This window comes from Pteronotus mesoamericanus, unplaced genomic scaffold (assembly GCF_021234165.1).
Source record: "Pteronotus mesoamericanus isolate MK-2021 breed Mesoamerican mustached bat unplaced genomic scaffold, CSHL_Meso_final contig_164, whole genome shotgun sequence".
Classification (NCBI taxonomy): domain Eukaryota; kingdom Metazoa; phylum Chordata; class Mammalia; order Chiroptera; family Mormoopidae; genus Pteronotus; species Pteronotus mesoamericanus.
The window spans coordinates 22,719,609-22,739,457 of NW_026555065.1; the positions used below are offsets into that span (position 1 = coordinate 22,719,609).

General features: G+C 48.1%; 2 protein-coding genes across 2 annotated transcripts in view; both read left to right on the forward strand.

The window, feature by feature from the left end:
• The window catches only part of PLA2G4E (phospholipase A2 group IVE), a 33,108-nt gene extending 23,135 nt beyond the window's left edge, over positions 1-9,973 (forward strand). Inside the window, exons 13-20 of the mRNA XM_054565116.1 lie at positions 735-957; positions 3,397-3,511; positions 4,041-4,178; positions 5,351-5,458; positions 6,042-6,245; positions 7,107-7,273; positions 8,503-8,689; positions 9,590-9,973. Coding sequence (XP_054421091.1) covers positions 735-957; positions 3,397-3,511; positions 4,041-4,178; positions 5,351-5,458; positions 6,042-6,245; positions 7,107-7,273; positions 8,503-8,689; positions 9,590-9,951 — 1,504 coding nt within the window. The 3' untranslated portion in view covers positions 9,952-9,973. The remainder of the gene's footprint in view (positions 1-734; positions 958-3,396; positions 3,512-4,040; positions 4,179-5,350; positions 5,459-6,041; positions 6,246-7,106; positions 7,274-8,502; positions 8,690-9,589) is intronic.
• An 8,280-nt stretch (positions 9,974-18,253) lies between these two features.
• The window catches only part of EHD4 (EH domain containing 4), a 68,883-nt gene continuing 67,287 nt past the window's right edge, over positions 18,254-19,849 (forward strand). The window contains exon 1 of the mRNA XM_054565553.1: positions 18,254-18,547. Coding sequence (XP_054421528.1) covers positions 18,312-18,547 — 236 coding nt within the window. The 5' untranslated portion in view covers positions 18,254-18,311. The remainder of the gene's footprint in view (positions 18,548-19,849) is intronic.

The following is a 19,849-nucleotide window of genomic DNA, read 5'->3' on the forward strand; positions in this document are numbered from 1 at the left end:
AGACAGCTGTAGAGCTGCAGGCAGGGCCCACTGTGGGTGGGGTCCCACGTGCTGTCCTGACAGACAGAAAGCTGGGTCCAGGCCCAGAAGAGTCATATAGGGACAGAGACCCAGGGCCAAGGGGATGCCATTCTTTGGTGTCCTCCTCCCCACTGCCCACATGTAAGTGAAGAAGGGGAAACAAACATTTAGCCAGCATGATAACCACGGGAATTGCTGTGGCAGAGTGGAAACAGTCCAGGATGTAGAATCGGCCAAGCCTGGGTCCAAACGATGGCTCCACCACTCCTCAGCCCAGCAGCTACTTTGTGCCAGGTAGTACTCTAACCATGCTGCATTGCATTAACTGATGTCATCTTCACAATAACTCTGTGAGATAAAAGGTACAATTATCGTAACTCTCCCCTTTCCACAGATGGGGAAACTGAAGTGAAGAGTGGTTAAGTAACTTGCCCCAGATGACGTAGCTAGTGAGTGGTAGAATCTGGATTTGAACACAGGAAGATCTGGATCCAGAATCCTCACTCTTAAGCAACATGCTATAATACCTGGCACGCAACAGGCAATCAAGTGGTAGCAATTGTGACTATGAGTAATAACATTCACCCCCTTTCCTCCAGGCTCCTCTCCCGGCAGGCTAGGGTTTTCCATGAGCTGCCCACTTTCTCTCCTGCTGAGATCTGGGGTTGACCAGAGCGGACTCAGCTCTACCCGCCATGCTTGTCTTTCTCTAGGACCATGGCTACCTTGTACAGTGACCCTGACTGGTCTTCCAAAAACCTGGAGGCTGCCATCCTCGAGGCCCGGAGGCATGTGGTCAAGGACAAGATGCCCGCCCTGTTCCCAGACCAGCTCCTCAGATACCGGGAGGAGCTCCAGCAGCGCAGCAAGGACGGCTATAAGGTCACCTTTACAGACTTCTGGGGCCTGCTGATCGAGGCCTGTCTGGGGGATGAGGTAGGTACCCGGCTGCCCCTGGACCACACCCTGACCTGCCTGCTGTCCACCCCTTCCTCATGCGGGTGTCAGGACTTAGATCGCAGCAGGAGGGAGTAGGTCAGATCTGCAGGTGGGTCCTTGCACTGTAGAAGGTGTGAGGTGCCCGAATGTGTGAAGGAGAAAGGTCGTGGGACTGTCTTCCCACATCCCTTTAGAGTATGACTGAGGCCCACTTGCTGGGGGTGGCTTAGGTGCAACCCTGCAGAAAGCTAGCCTGTCCTCTGAGAGCCATATCAAGACACCTAAGAGAAGAAATGGGGTGGCGGGGAGCTGGAAAAGGCTGGGAGTCCTCAGACTGTGATGCAAGTCTGACCCCTAGTGGAGGAGAGGGGGGGAGAAAGGCTGGGTGGAAGCATCTTAAACTTCTGTGTGTGGTCTGGAAGGTTCAGCAAGGCCTTTGAGAGTCCTCCAGCCCAGTTGGCCATCAGGGAAGCACCCGACACCCCAGGATGGGCCTGCCCCACTCAGTCATGGGCTAGGAGCCGCCCATGGGAAGTGTGGCCTCAGCACAAACAGCATGGACTTCAGAGCTTGGCAGCTGGGACCCTCACTCAATAACACTCTCGGTAGTTAGAGGTCATCAGGGCTCCTTCTCAAAGTCATCACACAGAGAGGATGGGCCCAACGAGGTTCCTTCCTGCTCTGAGATTCAATGACCTGAGCAATATGGGCCACGCTGTGTTGAGACCCAGCTGTTGTGAGTGCCATTTGGGACATGCTGGAGGAGTAGGACCCCGTGGGATGCTGTGGCCCTGGATATCCAGGGGAGCCCAGCTAACGCCTGGATCCTTCAGGCTTCACGGGCTCCAGGGATGACCAACTTTGGTTGCTATTTGGCCCCAAAGCAGAACTTCTGTTCAGGCCTGTGGCTCTCTGCCCCATTCCCAAAGGTGTCTAAGCAGTTCTGATTTCAAATTAGAATTTTCCAGAAAAAGGAGGGACAGCAAACTATTTTCTAGTAGGTCTTCTCTTCCAGAAAACCCAGACAATTTGAGCAACCAAGGATGGCCCAAACCACATCTTCAACATGCATTCATTCCTTCATTCAATCTTTCAACAAATTAAGTACCTCCTGCATTCCAGGAATGATGCTAGATCATGCAGATTCAGACATGAGGCACTCACAGCTTTTAATGGATCCCACCCCAATCTGCCCCCTTTGATAACCCACCGTCTAACCTGTCCTCATGATGAAGCAGGGCAGGCGGAGACTGAAGGTTCTGGCTTTGGATTCGGGCAGGATGGGGTTTAAATTCTGATCTTGTCCTGTACTATTCCTTAAATGGGAATTACATCAGCAAGTGCTACTTGGTATTTCTAATAAGAGTTAGTGTCCCATGTGATGAGGAGAAAAGCACCAGGGCTTCCACATCAGAAGTCTGAGCATTGCCTCTGGGGTCCGGTGTGGGGAGGGGCCAGGGTTACCAGGAAAGTAAGTCTAGGATTAACATTAGGAGTCCTCTGCTCTTCCACTCTGGCCAAAAGTCAGAGCTCCTTTCCCTTGGGTCCCCTTGACAATGAGTGTGGACTGGCTCTGCCATGAGTCTGCAACTTCCTATGCTTCCAGGACAGGCATCCTGTTTGTCTTTCAAGGGAGCCCCAAGAGTTGTTTGGCCCACATGTGTTTACCATCCCACACAGGTTATGTGGCCTTCACATGCTTGGGTAATCATGGACAGTCGCCCGGTAGGCAGCTGCTTGGCCTGGGATCAGCACCTGGCCTCTAAGACCTCGATTGGCCTTTGTACACTGGCTGGTTCACTTTGGAGGGTGGCCTGTGACCACAGCTGACCTGCAGGGCTCCCACTCTGAGTACACAGCCCAGTTCTCTGGGAACTTAAAGGGAACTTGGCTGCTATCTGGGGCCCAAGTTTGTAAGCCTTTTGCTAAAAGAAAGAAAAAGGAAGGAAAGGAGGGAGGGCGGAAGGGAGGGAGGGGATGGGAGGGAGGGAAAAAGGAGAGAAGAAGCTTTCCCCCTCCCAAATACATTTTCTGCAACATGCAAAGCAGATAAGAGAAACAGAGCTGCTCCAGTTTGAGTGGGTGGAAGACGATGGAGATGAAGAGGGGCAGCGGTTGCCTCTCCCACCCCTGCCTCTTCATTCTCTGATTCCCAAGACATGGGGAGAACCCCCTGGGACTTTGAGGGACAGCCCTAAACCACAGATCCGGCCCACTCCCTGCCCCCCTCCCCTCCCCATCCTCATGTCGGGGGTGGTGAATAGTCCAAGGATGAGTGTACCTTCTACCAGTTCATTTTAAGAGCAGGTTTAACAGCCATCAGCCGGGCACTACACAGCAGCCTGGCGGGCTCAGGAGGTCTAGCCTGCCCTTATTCAGCACTGCCCTGGGGCTGCCTGTCTGCTTGTTTTCCTTAACCATTTTGTTTCCCCACAGAGAAATGAATGCAAACTGTCAGAGCAGCGCGCTGCTTTGAGCCAGGGCCAGAACCCCCTGCCCATCTACCTCACCATCAATGTGAAGGATGATGTAAGCAACCAGGATTTCAGAGGTAACACTGACGACTAGCAATTCACAAGAGAGTCCTTTTTCAGCAGGCAAAGACAATCTGCACCCAGCACACCCAGGGCCCCACACCTTTGCCACATCAAAAGGTGCTCCTGACAGCTGAAGAAATCGACTTTGCTGCCCTGGGTCATGGATAGTGGGGGAGTGGGAACAGAAGCAGGGTTGCCTGGCTTCTCAGGGTGGCCGTTTGATGGGAAAGGGGGAAATAAAGGCCATGAGGGAAAGGATCCTAGATATTTCTTAAGCTGCCCAGAGGGAGTGACTCTAGAGACCTACTTTGCTCTACTTTGGGGGGCAGTTTTTGTCCCTATTTATCTGGTTTTAAGGAGTAAATGAGCCATGCAGGTTGTCTTGCCCTCAGAAGCTAGACATGGCGCCCCCATGTGTCCTGCGGGGGAACTGCGGCCTCACTGGGTCTTCCCAAAGCGGGGCTCAGTTTCCGACCGCCAGGAGGGAGGGTGTGGCTGTACTACCTGAGACTGACTCTACACCCTGTCCTGCTGCTTGTGCAGAGTGGTGCGAGTTTTCCCCGTACGAGGTGGGCCTGCAGAAGTATGGGGCCTTCGTCCCCACCGAGCTCTTCGGCTCTGAGTTCTTCATGGGACGGCTGATGCGGAGGATCCCAGAGTCTCGGATGTGCTACATGCTAGGTGACTCCTGGCTGGGAGAGTTCCCTGGGAACCCTGCACCATGTTGGGCAGGCCCCTGCCTTTGAGTTAGAGAATGACAGGGAGGCTAAATCTACTGCCCCAGGAATTGTCCCATGTGAGGCTGGGAATGGCAGGCTAAGATGCAAGCTTCTTGGAACTCCTACCCTTTTCTGCTCTGGCTCTGGGCAGTAACCTGCCTGCTTCCAGGGGCCAGACTATCTCCTCCAAGACGCCAGAGGGGACCACAGGGTGAAGACAGAGTCACTGAGAAGCCTGGCCCAGCTCCCAACCCTGTGCCCCCTGGTCCTCCAGAGCCAGGAGCACGGTGTGCGGGGGCCTGTCTGCAATGTCCTCTCATTTAGTTCTCCCCTTCAGAGTCTGAACTTCACCTACCAAAGGGCAACCTCAGAAAACAGACCCACTTTTACACCCTCACCACAGTTATGCTCTTATTTAAACTATTTGTCTCCAGACCCCTCTTTTCCATTTATCCCAATCCACCTGGGCCCAGAAGTCCAAATCAAGCCCCGTATCTTTTGTGAAGCCTGCCCAGAAGCCCCCAGCCCATGGTGGCCTCTCCTTCCTCTAAGCACCTATGCTATTGAGCACATGGTTCAGAGATCTGCATTTAAGAGAAGTGACTTTGGCTTGAACTCTCTGAGCCTCATTTTTCTCATTTGTAAATTGAACTTCAGAGTAAAACCTATCTTATGAGGATCCGAAAGGGTCAACATACATGAAAGTTTTCATGGGTATTATTATTAATGTGTTGCATTTTAAAGTCATGATAATAAGAGATAGCATTACACTTATCAAGTGCTCGTCATGTGCCAGGCACTGTCCTAAACTATTGTATTCACTGATACAAGAGTGGGCATTTGGACTTGAACTTGAAGCCTGCTCCTGTCAGAATTAGGTCTCTGCTGGGGCTGTGCTTTATGTGCCTTCACATCCTCTCCCAGCTCTGAGAAGAGGGTGGAGAAGAGCTAAGAGCTGGGATTATCAGTCATCTGGGTTGAGCTACACCCGTGGGAAGAGGGATATCAAAGTCTACCCTACCCTCTGAGCAGCCTGATGTGGAGAGGGAGGCAAGGCCAAAGCAGAACCAGTCAGTGTTTGGGTGGGTCTGGGGGCTCTTGGACAGAGATGCTCAGAGCTCACCCTGTCCCTAGGTTTATGGAGCAGCATCTTCTCTGTGAACCTGCTTGATGTCTGGAATTTTGTCCGATCCTCAGAAGAGTTTTTCCACAGGTGGACAAGGGAGAAAGTGCAAGACATCGGTGGGTGACACTCTGGCTTTCCCTCCTGGCCGGGTGACAGCGGGGGGCGGGAATGGAGAGTGGCGGATCACACACCGAGGACTAGTCCACCTGCCGTGGGTTTTAGTACCATCTCTGTGGCCCACAAACATGGAAGGCAGCTAGCGCTAGAGGGTCTTCCCTGCCTGGGGGACAGGCTGATTGTAGGTGAAGACACATGTGCGAGGCCCAGCCACAAGCCCCCAGGGGCCAGCTCTAGGTGGTCTGGGGAGTGGATCCACTGTGTAGTAAGCTTGGAAGAGCTGTGCAGTGCCCAGGAGAGCGGAAGAGTTGTAGGGATCTATGAGCACAGTTAAAGGCTGCTCATCTAGACCATCCTCTCTGGGATCTGTCCTTACTTGTCACCTCCCTGCCCCCACTAGGCCCTGTTCTATGTCTCTCTCATGGGTGCTCCAGCTCCAATGCCAGGGCATTGAGAGCTAGGCTAGGAAGATGTGGATGACAAATCTCACCCCTGGGTGCTGGGCTACCGTACAGGGCTCCCCCTGAGCGGTCTGGGACCCCAACTCTTGTGACCTGCTCTCCACCCCCGTCTTCCCCGCAGAAGATGAACCGCTCCTTCCTGAAATCCCCAAATGTGATGCCAATGCCCTGGACACCTCTGTGGTGACCCCAGCGTCGTGGCTGTCCAATACATTCCGCAACGTCCTCACCTATCGATCCTTTGCGTCTGAGTTCCACAACTTCCTGTTGGGGCTGCAGCTGCACACCGACTACCTCCAGAATGGCCAGTTCTCCAAGTGGAAAGGTACCCCTACCTGGCTGCTACTTGAGGCCTGCCTCTGTTTGGAGGAAGAAAAAGTAGATATCGAGGCTGCAATGGAAATAGTGTGGCAGACTCCCCCCATGGTATATTCCTGGGTGAAGCCTGGAACAGTGGGCAGAGCAGTATACATATTTAATTCATCAAATCTGTACAACAACTCTATTCAAAATCTGTACAAAAATCTTGACAGGTAGAAGTTGGCCCATTTTACAGATGAGGAAATATGGGCCCTAACTTTCTGCAGTTGTGCCCTGGGGGCACCTTTTCGTGTGAATGGTGCCACCTTGAGTTGGGGAGGGATGGCCCAGCTCAAGATCGCCCAAGTGGGAAGTAGCAGAGCCAAGCCTTAGACTTTGGTCTTGCAGCTTCCACTCAGCGCCCCCTCCCCACCATGTTAAGGCTCTGAGGTTGATTTTGTACTACCTTTGGTATTTTATCTGGCCACAGCCTGCAAATGGCTGCTTGGGCCTGGCCTAATAACTCTTGTCCTCACTGTCTGGGCGGCAAGGGCAACTGGCTCTGGGTCCCAAGTTTGTACAAGTTTATAGGATAATCTTACGTCCCTTTTTTTACCCCACAAGTCCTGTGGCTGAGTCGAAGTGGGTTTTCTGAGCATATTCCTTAAAAGCCTTGTTAAAACCCCAAGACAGTACGCTTCTTTATCAGCCCACCCAGAAGGGGCACTGACTCACGTGGGTATCCTGGACAGAAGTTGGGGGCTGGAGGTCCAGGGTGAGGTGAGTGAGCTCTGGGCAGGGCGCTCCATCCTTGCCAGGTACCTCTGACCACCTGCTGAGATCAGGGCGCCAGGGTATGATGGTAACTGCAAGCCTTGGATTTCAGACACTGTGCTTGACAGCTTCCCGAACCAGCTGACACAGTCCATGAACCACTTGTGTCTGCTGGACACCGCATTCTTCATCAACTCCAGCTACCCACCCCTCCTCAGGGAGGAGAGAAAAGCCGACCTCATCATTCACCTCAATTATAGTGCCGGGTCCCAGACAAAGGCAAGTGTGGTAGTAAAAGGCTCTCCTCTTCTGAGACAGGCCACTGAATGAGTACCATAAACTGGGAAATGGGAGCACATGCGCCCCCTACAGGCTCCAATATTTAGCATCAGAGAAACTCAAGCAACAATGCATGCCAGGAGGAGGGGAGCCATCCAAACCTCAGGGGGCAGCCAGCTGGTCTTCACATGCCGTGGGGCCTGGGGGGTTGGGAAGACTTGCTGAGCTAATTCCAATTCTTGATTCTGAATGTTTACCATATTTGGCAATTCTTCAGCTGCAAAAAATGGGTCTTTAAAAAAAGAAATAATAACCCTAATAGAGCCCAGTCAATTCTAAAGTTTCATATCACTCCAAGAGCTTGTAATGTCCAATTCCAAAATAGTCAGACTGTCCCCCTCTCCCAAGGAATAAGACCCTTCATGTAATTATACTAAAGAACAGAACCAGGACCAAAGGTTTTTTTTAATTTACTTTTGAAATGTTTTGGCCTTTTAAGGAAAAGAAGCTGATTTCTGGTCTACTTTAATACAATCCAATCCTGAAGCCAGTAAAAGTGTAGACAGATGATAGGATGACAGCGATAATGACCTACGTTTGTAAATGAGTGGGTGACAGCGTCCTTTGGTACACGTGATCTCATGGATCCTTATAGCAGCCAGCTCTTTGAGGTAGATGGCACAACTGCAGTTATTCCCATGTTGTAGCTGAGGAGACTGGGGCACAGAGAGGGTAAACGGCTTGCTTAAGGTCACACAGCTAGAGAGCATGAAGCAGGGAGCAGACTAAGGGGATTTGGACCCTCTAAGTCCACCGCTCCTTCTGTTACATTATGTTTATAAAGATACCCTCTCAGAGTCCTTTGCAGCCCTGTGACACTTTGTCACTTCCCAAGCCCAGGCAGGTACCCCAGGAGCCTGCCAGCCCCAGCTGTCCGTGGCTCAGCTCCTGTCACTCTCAGCTCCCCACATCTCCCCAGGTCCGGGTTTGGGTGAAGCTTCATCAAAAGGGCTTCTGTCCATTTTGCATGGAGAAGGAACTTGCAGTTGGACACACACCAGTCCTACTGCCTCAGGCCCTTAGTCCTGACCTGACTTTGTTCTAAAAATAGCACAAATAGGCCAAGCAGTTGCTAACTGTGGAAATTAGGAAGCTGGATCTCAGATCTGTGTTTCTTATACACCCCCACCCCTGCTAATACTCAAACATGTCCTCCTATGATATTCTAGCCAATGAAACAAACCTGTGAGTACTGCTCAGTGCAGAATATCCCCTTCCCCGAATATAACTTGCAAGAGGAGGGGAATAATCATCTCAAGGAATGCTGCCTGATGGAGAACTCCCAGGAACCTGATGCCCCTATTGTGCTTTTCTTCCCACTCATCAATGACACCTTCCAAAAGTACAAGGCGCCAGGTAAGCCGCCTCTGAGCTCTGTTCCCACTGCCCACTAACTAGCCTTGGACTGAGAGCTCCAATCTTTATTTTTTTGCGGGGGGGGGGGGGGTAGAGTGAACTTTATTGATGGTGCATCAATCAAGGCAGTGCTCCCTAATCCCCTCCCCTCTTCAGGGGGTCTAGGATGGAAACAAGATCAAGAGATTCTCAGTGTGTTGGGGGATCGATTTGGGGCAAGGACTCCTCAGCAGCTGAGGGTCTCTCTTCCTGTCGCTGGGGCTGGTGGTTCAGGGGGCTCTTACTCTTTGGAGACCATATGAACCACAAGGTCAACTACCCTGTTGCTGTAGCCAAATTCATTGTCATACCAGGAAATGAGCTTGACAAAGTGGTCATTGAGGGCAATGCCAGCCCCAGCATCGAAGGTGGAGGAGTGGGTGTCACTGTTAAAGTCGCAGGAGACAACCTGGTCTTCAGTGTAGCCCAGGATGCCCTTGAGGGAGAGCTCCAATCTTTAAACTTGCGCTGTCTTCTCATATCATGAATCGGAAGCCTGGCTTAGCTCCAGTCTGAGTCAGCCTTGATTTGGCAAGAAAGAAAAGACCCCCACACCTTCATGTGCTGGGAGTGTCAAACTTTACTCTCAAACTCAGTCATTCAACATTTATTGGTGTGCAGCTATGCTCCTGACACTGTGCTGGTGCTAGGGCAATCCTGAGATGGGCAAGCTGCGTCCCTGCCCTAGCAGCTTGGAGAGGTGTATGTGTGTGTGCGTGTGCGAGTGTGCGTGCATGTGCACATTTTCATGCAAGCGTGTACACCTGTGCATGCAGAGGCAGGCAGGGGAGAGGTAGGGCACAAGTCAAAGGACAACCTAACATAATAAGAGTCTATAGAGAGTCATTCTGCTTCCTCCAGGTGTGGAGCGAAGCCCTGAGGAGCTGGAAAAGGGCCAGGTTAATATTTATGGCCCCAAAACTCCCTATGCCACCAAGGAGCTGACATACACAGAGGAAGACTTTGACAAGTTGGTGAAGCTCTGTGAGTACAACATCCTGAATAACAAGGACAAGCTCCTTCAGGCCTTGCGGATGGCGGTGGAGAAGAAAAAACTACTGAAGAACCAGTGTCCATTAGTCCCGGGGAGCTTCACCGATCCTGTGTCTGCTTCTACCATCCCAGACGCGGAACCCAGCTACGCTGACCAGCCTGCACAGCCGGCTCTGCTCTCTGGCAATAGGTGCAGGCAGGCTGGCCTGGGCTCTCTATCAAAAAAATAAAAAGTAAAAAAAGTTGAGGGAGACACACAGAGAGAGAAAGAGACCATAGGAAAATAACAAGGCATGCACTGGGGTTTTATACACACTGCAATTTAAAAAGTTCTTTCCCTGTAGGGAAAGGAGTCCAATAGCCACAGGCTCCCACACATGCCGACAGAACAGAGAATAAAAGCGACGCCTGAGGAGGAGGCTGGTTCCCCAGAAACCTCAGACTCAGAGCCAGAGCTCAGAGCCCTCCCCTTTCTGCTCCTCTCAGCCTCCTAGCATGGAGGACCTTGGGGAATTGTACTCTGGGTTCTCTGGGAAAACACTTTTTAAATTTTAAGGCAATTATATTCTTGTGAATTTTATAGGCAATTATATTTTATTTTTGTGAATCAGGATATTAATAACATGATACTAGAAAATCTAGATGGAGCACTGGAGACATCTGGTCTCTTCAACAACAAAGCCAAACAGGTGGCAGGGTTTCAACAGCTCCTCTTTAGCCACTCAGAGCGCCAGGTCTGGTGACTCCCATGATCCGGAGCAGGCAGCCCCATCTGAGCATTCAGCTCCAACGAAATGTCAGACAAAGCCCAAGTGTGCAACTCAGATTCATGGAACAAGAAACTGTGATGCAGCTCAGGGGTGTCTAGGCAGATAAGCGGATCCAGGCATCAGGTGGGCGATGCTGCCCAGGGCTGTCCACTCCGAGAAGCGGGCGCAGGCTGACCGACCTGCTCCAGGAGCACTTCTCATCTTTCTTTGCACCCTCCCCTCTGTTTTCCAGATGGGATTATTTATTTCTAAATGGGATTCGTCTTATTTATCACGTAAACACCATGGCCAGCACATCCCAGCTCTTGGCAAGTCACCCCGAGAGAATGAAACTAGGAAGGAGCTACCCAGGAAGGACTAGGTTAACCCTGAAGAAAAAGGCATCCTCAGAGATGGTTTCCAGATGAATTGCTGGGAAAGCCCTGGGACACAGAAGCCAAATCAAAGTACCCAGGTCCCTCATCAGGCTGAAACTTAAAAATGTGTAACCTGAGCCACTGAGATGCCCATGCCATGGACGGTGTGACCAGAAAGGCATGTAGTCTGCATGAAGCTCACGAAACCTGGAAGACATGTTGCTCTTTCTGGGCCACAATGCTCCTAAGCAGTCCTTTGGTTGTTTAGGAGACAAGTGGTGACAGGTTCCAATTTACATCTGTGCTACTTCAAGTGTGGTGGGGAACTGGTTAGGAATTTGGAATCTCAGACCCCAATCCCTGCCATACTGAATCAATCTACCTTTTAAGGAGATTTCCACCTCCTCTCTGATGCCCAGATGCCCATGCCCCAGGTGATGCCTGCGCATTTTAAAGTTTGAAAGGTATGGACTTATGCCATACTTTCCCATAAGCCTAAAAAGCATAAACAATTGACTCCCCTGAGCCATTGACAAACTAGGAAACTGGTCCCCATCTAGATATTGCTCTCCTGGGAGGCCACCCTTTCCCCTCACCAGAGCTGCCTCCACTTTGACACCTTTTCCTTCCGTTTGCAACAAATGGGATCTCCTTAAATTATCAAAGTGAGCCACACAGCAAGATCTGTTTGTTGTAAGGTCAAAGCAACCCTGCCTTGGATTCAACGAAGTATGTAGAGTGAGATTTCTAAAACCATTGTATTATTTGAGCACAAAATAAAATGGCCATGTGGGTAAATGCTGACTTGTCTGCTTTTATATCTTATGCTGTAAAATGTGCATTCTCCTGCTCCCGTTCCTGCCTGGCCACTGCCAGAGGTATCAGGAGGACATCTCGGTCCCATCCCTCCTCTCCCAGACAGCTTTCTTTTCTCCTCCACGAGTCCCTGCCTTCTTGTGGTGGGGTGCTCCTCTTTTTATGAAGCCTTGTCAGCAACCAGTAGGGCACCCATTCTTGCTGACCCATGCTGTTTGAAACTCCAATGGTTTTCAGGAAGTGCTGGTGGGGAGGAAGGAAGGGCAGCCAGCACCAGCTAAGCAATTACTTAGTGCCCAGTGATCAAGTCAGTAACAGCCTCTGCCTTCCAGGAACTTAGAGTTGGGTTGAGGGGGAAAAAAAACATGGAAAGATTTTTATATGGATGTGAGAAGTTTAACAGTGACTAAGCTTCTAAAACAATGCCAGTGATGTTACAGAGCAGGAAAATGAGTAAGGGCTGCACAAGGGATAAGGACAAAGTGTCATCAGTCCTGAGAGGGGCAAGGGCACAGTGTCTTGGAGAAGACAGGGGGACTCCTTTCCCAGGTTCCTTGCTCTCTGCCTGTAACAGGATTAAATAGAAAAATTAAATAAAATTCCTCTCTCCCCCAGTATGCCTGCTCCTTGTCTCCTTTTTCCTTCCCAGGAGGGCGGCCAGCATACCATACTGCCATGCAACCCAGTCACCCTGGCCCATAGCAGATGTGTTCTGCTTCTGTGTCCCCATGAGATAACTTTATCCTGCGGTCACCAATGTTCTTCCAATTTCCAGATACCCTGCATCAAATGGCACTGGCCCTTTACAGGCCTTATCTTACTTGATGTCAGCAGTTCACACTGCTGACCACTCCCTCCTTCCTGCAACCCTCCCTTCCCATGATTTCCTGCCAACAGCAGTGCAATTCAGTTCTGCTTGCAAATTTTTATTGCCTTCCCACGTGCCAGTCACCGTTGTAGGTACTAGGACAAAAAAAAAAAAGGATTAACAATTGACCCCACACTTCAAAGAGCTTCCTTCTGGTCCCATATAGGCGGTCCACATGGAAACAGAGCCTTACAATACAAAGGAAAAGTTCCACATTAGCTGTGTATGCAGGGGGCATCATTAGGGGCTGCTGACCCAGCCCTAGAAGGAAGGGTCTAGGTTTGCTGGACACCGTCTGTCCTGGATTTCTTCCCACTTTCAAGCCCTTTCCCTGGTTCCACCTCCCTTGTTCTCCTTTAAATGCTGGTATTCCTTGAGATTTTCTCCTTAGCTCTCCTCTCTTGTCACTCTATACTCTCCCAAAGCAATCTCATATACACCCAGGACTTCAACTACTGCTTTTGTTTTAAACACTCTGAAACCTTTAGCTCTAGCCAAACTGATTTCCTAAGTTCTTGATGCATGTATTCCAATTCTATATTAGTTAGCATTACTTCCACTACACAACACAGATGATCTAAAATTATAAGACAGTAGTTTATTTCTTATCGGAGACCCCGGCTCCTTTCAGCTCTTGTTTCTGCCATCCTCAAGTTTGTCAGAATTCTGGTTCATTATGGCTGCTGGAGCTCTATCCATCATGCCCACATTCCAGGCAGCAGGGAGAATAAAGGGGTCCAAACTTTTACTGACGTTGAAGACACCAAAGTAGTCCTGGTCTGCCTAGCTCTGGACTTCTGTTCTGTGGAAGAAAACTAAACTTTTATCCTAGTAAGGTAATAAAAATTACCAGCTGTTCCAGTTATCTATGGCTGAGTGACAAAACCCCCAAAAGTATAATGGCAAGAACAAAAAAACTGCCATTTGATTATGCCTGCAGTTTCTGTGGGTCAGAAATTTCAAAAAGGTACAGCAAGGACAACTCTTATCTGCTCCATGTGCGGGGCCTCAGCTCAAATGACTTGACCTGCTGGGCAGGACTCAGATGGTTAAGGTCTGGAATATCTTCAGGATGAGGCTGAAGGATCGACTTCTGGGATGGCTACTTCATTCACATATCTGGTGCCTGGGCAGGAAAGCCTGGGGAGGATGAAGGACAGGAGGGACTTGATTGGCTGTCTGTCACAGTACCTTCATGTGGTCTCCCCAGCATGGTGGTCTCGGAATTGTCAGTCTTCTTAAACGGCAGCTCAGGGCTCCAAGAGAGGATGTTACAGTGGCCGCCGCATGGAGTGTTATGACCCAGCCTTAGAAGTCCCACAGCATCACTTCCACTGTACTCTGTCGGCAGAAGGATTCACAAGCCAGCCTAGATTTAAAGGTAGGGGACGAAGATCCCATTTCTTGATAGGAGTGTGTCAACAAAATGTATAGTCGAGTTTTAAATCCCAAATATTGCAGTTATTATACTGCAATAATTGAATCCTTAAAATTGACCTTGCTCCTCTTCCACTAAGTGAATGTCACATTTTGGGTTCTATTACTGCAAATTCCATTTCCAGTAACAAATTCCATGTTAGTTAGGAGTTACTTTAATCTTGAGCAGAATATGTTCCTTGACTTTCCCCTCTAATCAGAGAGGGAAGAGGAAAGTCAAGGAACATATAGCAAGGACTCATGGACAAAACCAAAGGGGAAGGATTGAGGGACAGAGAGGGGGAGGGGGCAAGGGAAAGTGGTGGGGGGAAGGCAGAGACAAATGCATTTGAAAAAATAAATAAATTTAATATAAAAATAAATAAATCCTGAGATAATTAACAAGAAAAAAAAGGAGAGAAATAAACTATTAGTATAAAAAAAAGTCTTGAGCAGAGACCTGACAAATAGTGACTTAAATACATTCATGAAAAAGAAGCCCATGGGGACGCAGTCCAAAGCTGGTGTGGCACTTCATTGATTCGTCAGGCCCCTCCAGCTCTCTGATTTACCATCCCTTGTGTAGTCCTTGCCCTTGTGGTCCAGGATGAGCCCCGGAGTTCCAACAATTATATCCATATCCCAGACTACAAGAAGGAAGATTGAACTCCTTTCTCTCTAAAGGTGACTTCCTGCAAGTCCCACACTTTCTTCAGGTAACATATCAGCAACTAGGACTTGGTCTCATGATGACATTTAAGAGCAGGGAGACTAGAAAATTTTGTTTTTACCTCGTTTGCAATGTGCCCAACTAAAAATGAGACTTTATTATTGAAGAAGGACAATTTATACAAAATCGGCAGTCTTGCTGCAAGTACTTACTAGACATCTCCATCTGCATGTCCTAAAAGGTACATCTCCAAGTGGCAGCAGTAATCTGGATAAACAGCCACAGAAAAAGGAGAAGCGTGTCTGAGAGTGAAGGGGGCTCTTTCCAGGCAAAAGTACCTCCTCTAATCTCCTTATTACCTGTCTCTCAGGTCTTTAGCCACTCTGGAATTTAAAGTTATCAGAGTAAGATGCTAGACATGATCTACAGCAAAACTGTGACCATCAAATTACCAAGAAGAAGGAGGAAAAAATACTTCCACAAATATTACAATTATAATTTTCATATAGCAAAGAAAGTTGTAAGTCTTATTATCAAGTTACTTATTTTAAGAATTATTCAATACAACACATTTTCAGGCAGCAATATCACTCCCTACAGAACTGTCTTTAACAAGATTTAACCTGAAAAACAATTGAATTCAGATTTTAAAAGTGACTGAGATCAATTGCCCTAGCAGGTGTGGCTCAGTGGATTGAGTGCCAGCCTGTGAACCAAAGGGTAGGTGGTTCGGTTCCCAGTGTAGGACCCATGCCTGGGTTGCTGGCCAGGTACCCAGCAGGAGGTGCGTGAAATGCAACCACACATTGATGTTTCTCTTCCTCTCTTTCTCCCCCTCTTCCCCTCTCTAAAAATAAATAAATAAAATGTTTTTTTAAAAAAGTGACTGAGATTGACATTGTTTAGTCTGAAGAAAGAAGACTAAAAGACTATCACAACTTGCAAATGGATGCAAGATTACTGTCCTGGGGAGCATCAATAGCTCCCCCACTCCACAGAGGACAGACAATAACAAGAAAGCTGACACACTGTGGCTGTAAGAAGACAGAAAAGAAAAAAAAAGACATAATGGTGTGTCTTCCTTCTTTTTTAGGATTTAAGGTCAATACAATTTTCTCTTAAATATTTTTTTCTGATTATAAATCAAGAACATGATTATTGTGTAAATTTCAAAAATTCAAAAGCACATAAAAAAGGAAACTAAAATCATTTATCATTCCAACTCAGAGATCATTACTAATGAGGGTGTTTCTCCTTCTAATCTTTTCATTGGATACTTTAAATTATTTTTTACAAAAGCACAAAAATTCTATACATTCGCTTTTTTAAAAATTTTGTTAAAAATACTTAACAAAATATACCATCTTAATCATTTTTAAGTGTACAGTCCAGTATTGTTAATTATATTCACATTGTGCAACAGATTTCCAGAATTTTTTCATTCTGCAAAATTGAAACTCTATACCTACCCATTAAACCCAAGTTCCCATTTCACACTCCTCCCAGCCCCTAGCAACAACCATTTTATTTTCTGTTTTTATAAATTTGACTACTTTAGGTACTTCAAGTAAGTGGAATCACACACTATTTGTCTTTTTGTGACTGGCTTATTTCATTTAATGTTCTCAAGGTTTTAGATTGTAGCATGTGATGGGATTTCCTTATTTTTTAAAGCTGAATAATATTTCATAGTAGGATACCACATTTTGTTTTTCCATTCACACATCAATGGACACTTGGGCTTCTTTTACCCCTTGACTATTGTGAATAGTGCTGCTATGAATGTGGGTGTACAATACCTCTTAGAGACCTTCCTTTCAATTCTTTTGGATATATACCCAAAAGTGGGATTGCTAGATTATATGGTAGTTTTAATTTTTTGAGGAATCACCATATGCTATGTTTTCCATAGCAATTGTATCTATTCACTTTTAAACTTATTTGGTTAAGAACAAAATACACAATTTCTGGATCATATGGTAAGAGTATTTTTATATGGGTTTGTTTTTTATGTATGTTTTAAAATGCATTAAATATTTTTCATTTTTGTTGACAAATCTACCAACCTTTTCTTTCATAATTTATTTGGCTTTGTTTAGAAAGGCTTTTGTCTCCTAAAATTTTATAAATCTACACTGTATCTTCTTCTAGTAGGTTTCATTTTATTTTTACATTTCAATCTTTATATTAACATGAGGCCAACATCTAGTAGTATTTTTTTCTTGGCTTTCTTCCATTCTTCTTTTTTTTCTTCCATTCTAAGCTTCCTCTAAGTATTTCATCCACACAACTCTACAGGAGCTTCCATTTTACAAAGAAGGAAACTAAGGCAGAGTGGTAATATTGCATTTAAGGTCACATAGCCATTAACTTATATAATCAGGATTCGACCCCAGGTTTTGATGCGAAGTCCTGTTGTATTTTCACCACAGCCTTGGTTCTCAAACTATGGTTCATGGACAAGCAGCACTGGCAATACCTGGAAGCTGGTTAGAAATGGGGAGTTTGGGGTCCCACCCCATAACCACTGAATCAGAATCTGCATTTCTATCAAGTTTGAGAAGTACTGTTGTGCATCATATTTCCCCAAATGTAGGATATATCAGAATCACCTGGCGCCTTTGTTGAGCTCCATTCCTACTCAATATTTTAAGTCAGCAAATCTTGTGTGAGGACCACAAATCCACATTTTAACAAGCATCCCAGGTTATTCTTATGCAGGTGGCTCCGTGGGTCACAGTTGAGAAATGCTCTAAAACAACTAAGAAATTTTTTTTTTAATTGTAACCTATGACCCCACAGTGATGGCTGATTATTTCTTCCAATCTCAATTTAGGTAAGTGGGGTTTTTTTTTACCTGAAAAAAAGACAGCTGGGAGGTAACATTAACTCTTTTACATGTCAAATGTGGAAATGGGTAATCAGTGAGGATGACTAAATCTTCAACTTTACAGAAAGTCAAATAAAGACAGCTAAGGGTACATGGCCTTCAATCGATCCAGGGTTTAGTGGAGGCAGCTTGTTGAAAAGGAACTTGTACCTATGTAGATTGAAGTCTACTTCCCCTACTTCAAATTTTGTCTATTATGTCCGTGAGTCAAAGTCTTCACCAATAAAATGAAGGTAACAATAACCTGCCAGCGGGTAGAAGAAACCTGCCTGTCAACTTCGTGAACTTTTGTCTCTAGTATCGACGTCTACGGGGCGGGGAAGAGGGAGCGTTCCAGGAGACTAAGCAGCCTCCAGAGGTTCCTTCCCCACCCTCCACCCTCCGCCCCGAGCTCAGATTTGCCCGGAAGACGATCCCACCTGGCCAGAAGCGGAGACCCGGGTACTAGAGAGACCCCTCGTCTATTGGGTGTGCGTCACCCAGCCTGAGAGACACCCTCTCCCCTCCACAGTTCTCCAGACTGACTCCGTCATCAATAATTCATTAAGAACCTCCTCTCCATTGGCTGACACCTCCACACGCGCTGGCAGCGGCCCAATGAGGAAGGGCTTGAGAGAGCTCGTTTGAATAGTGCGAGAGCTCGTGACGTAGCGATTGGAGATTGGTTGCAACGACGTGAGGCGGGGCCAGCTCGAGTGGCGGAGAGCACAGCTGGGACAGCTCAGTGCTAGCTAGGGAGGGTCGAACGAGGAGTTGGGTGGGAGCGCGAGGCTCGGACGGGTAGACGCGCGGACCGACGGCAGGATGTTCAGCTGGATGGGGAAGCAGGCGGGTGGGCGCGAGCGCGCGGGCGGCGCGGACGCCGTGCAAACGGTGACGGGCGGCCTGCGTTCGCTCTACCTGCGCAAGGTGCTACCACTGGAGGAGGCGTACCGCTTTCACGAGTTCCACTCGCCCGCGTTGGAAGACGCCGACTTCGAGAACAAGCCTATGATCCTTCTGGTGGGCCAGTACAGCACGGGCAAGACCACTTTCATCAGGTAACCCGCCCCGCCCCTCCTCATTCCTGCCCGGACCCTTGCTCCTCACCACCGAGGTGGAAGCGGTCTTCTGCACGTGTACGAGTGTAATCTCTAGCCTCCCGCCACCATCAGGCTTCCTACAGCGACCACTTCCTCTTTCACAGAACTCCCCTCGCCTCCAGCGTCGAAGTGACCTCAGGTTCCCCGTCCGAGCGTGGTGAGCCCAGCCCCACCCCGGGGCGCGGCCGCCCGAGTAGGGGCTCGCTCTCCTCGCGCGGGCAAGAGGGTCCCCGGAACCCCTTCTCTGCGTTCTTCGAGCCCGCCTTCCTTGCTCTTGAAAAGGCACTGGTCTGACCGGCTTTTTATCCTGTCACCCTGGCCTGGGAACCCGGGAGAGAGAGGCTATAATAAGCATGTTCTTGATGAGTGAGTGAGGCCTAGGGCTGGAAATGGGGACAGCGGTGTGGGGTATCAGAATGGGCTGGTGAGTCATAGTTGGAGAGTTAAGTCTGTAGCACAGTGCCCGGCGCACAACTTTTGAATGAATGAATGAATGAATGAATGGCAACAATAGAGAGTATTGCCAGTGCCCCCTGCCCTTGAGGTGGCAGGCCACCCCACCGCAGTGGTGGGGGTAGGGGTCGAGAGGCCACCTTCATTCAACTCTTGCACAGCCTCACCTTTATCCTACCATAGGAAGTAAGCTGTGTGTAGCAAACCACACCCAATGGAACCAAGGGGGAGTGTCATATTACTTCTTAGTTTCCATTTCTTAGATGGGTCATACCCTCCTGGCTCACCCTTGACAACTGAAAATATTTGTCATGCCCGCTGTGCCTCCAAAAGCAAACAAATCCTGTGCATGCCCTAAGTTTCAAATAATATAGCTTCCTCGGAAGTGACTTTTGATGGGGAATAATTGACATTGAGACAGGTTTTTGAAGAGGCCATTTTACTTCTAAAGCTGCTGGCATATTAAGACTTACCATTTGTTGGTTAGAAAATTTGTTTTCCTGGGTTAAACCCTGTGTCAATTAAAACAAAGAGACTGGTCATTTAAAGGTTTGGTCCAGGGTTTTGGAAATTATAACAATCTCTTCATCATTGATGTTCAACAGGTGTTCAGAAAACTGTATCTATATTTGGATACATGCCATTTCTATTAAGTAGTGGCCTCTTTTTCTCCACTCCAGTGACCTAAATAGTTCCTACAAATAGAGTAGTTGTCACTACAGGAAATATGTTCAGTCCAGGCCTTCAGATACTCTATGAATGAATTTAGCAGAGCAAATATACTATATTGAAATACATTTACAGACC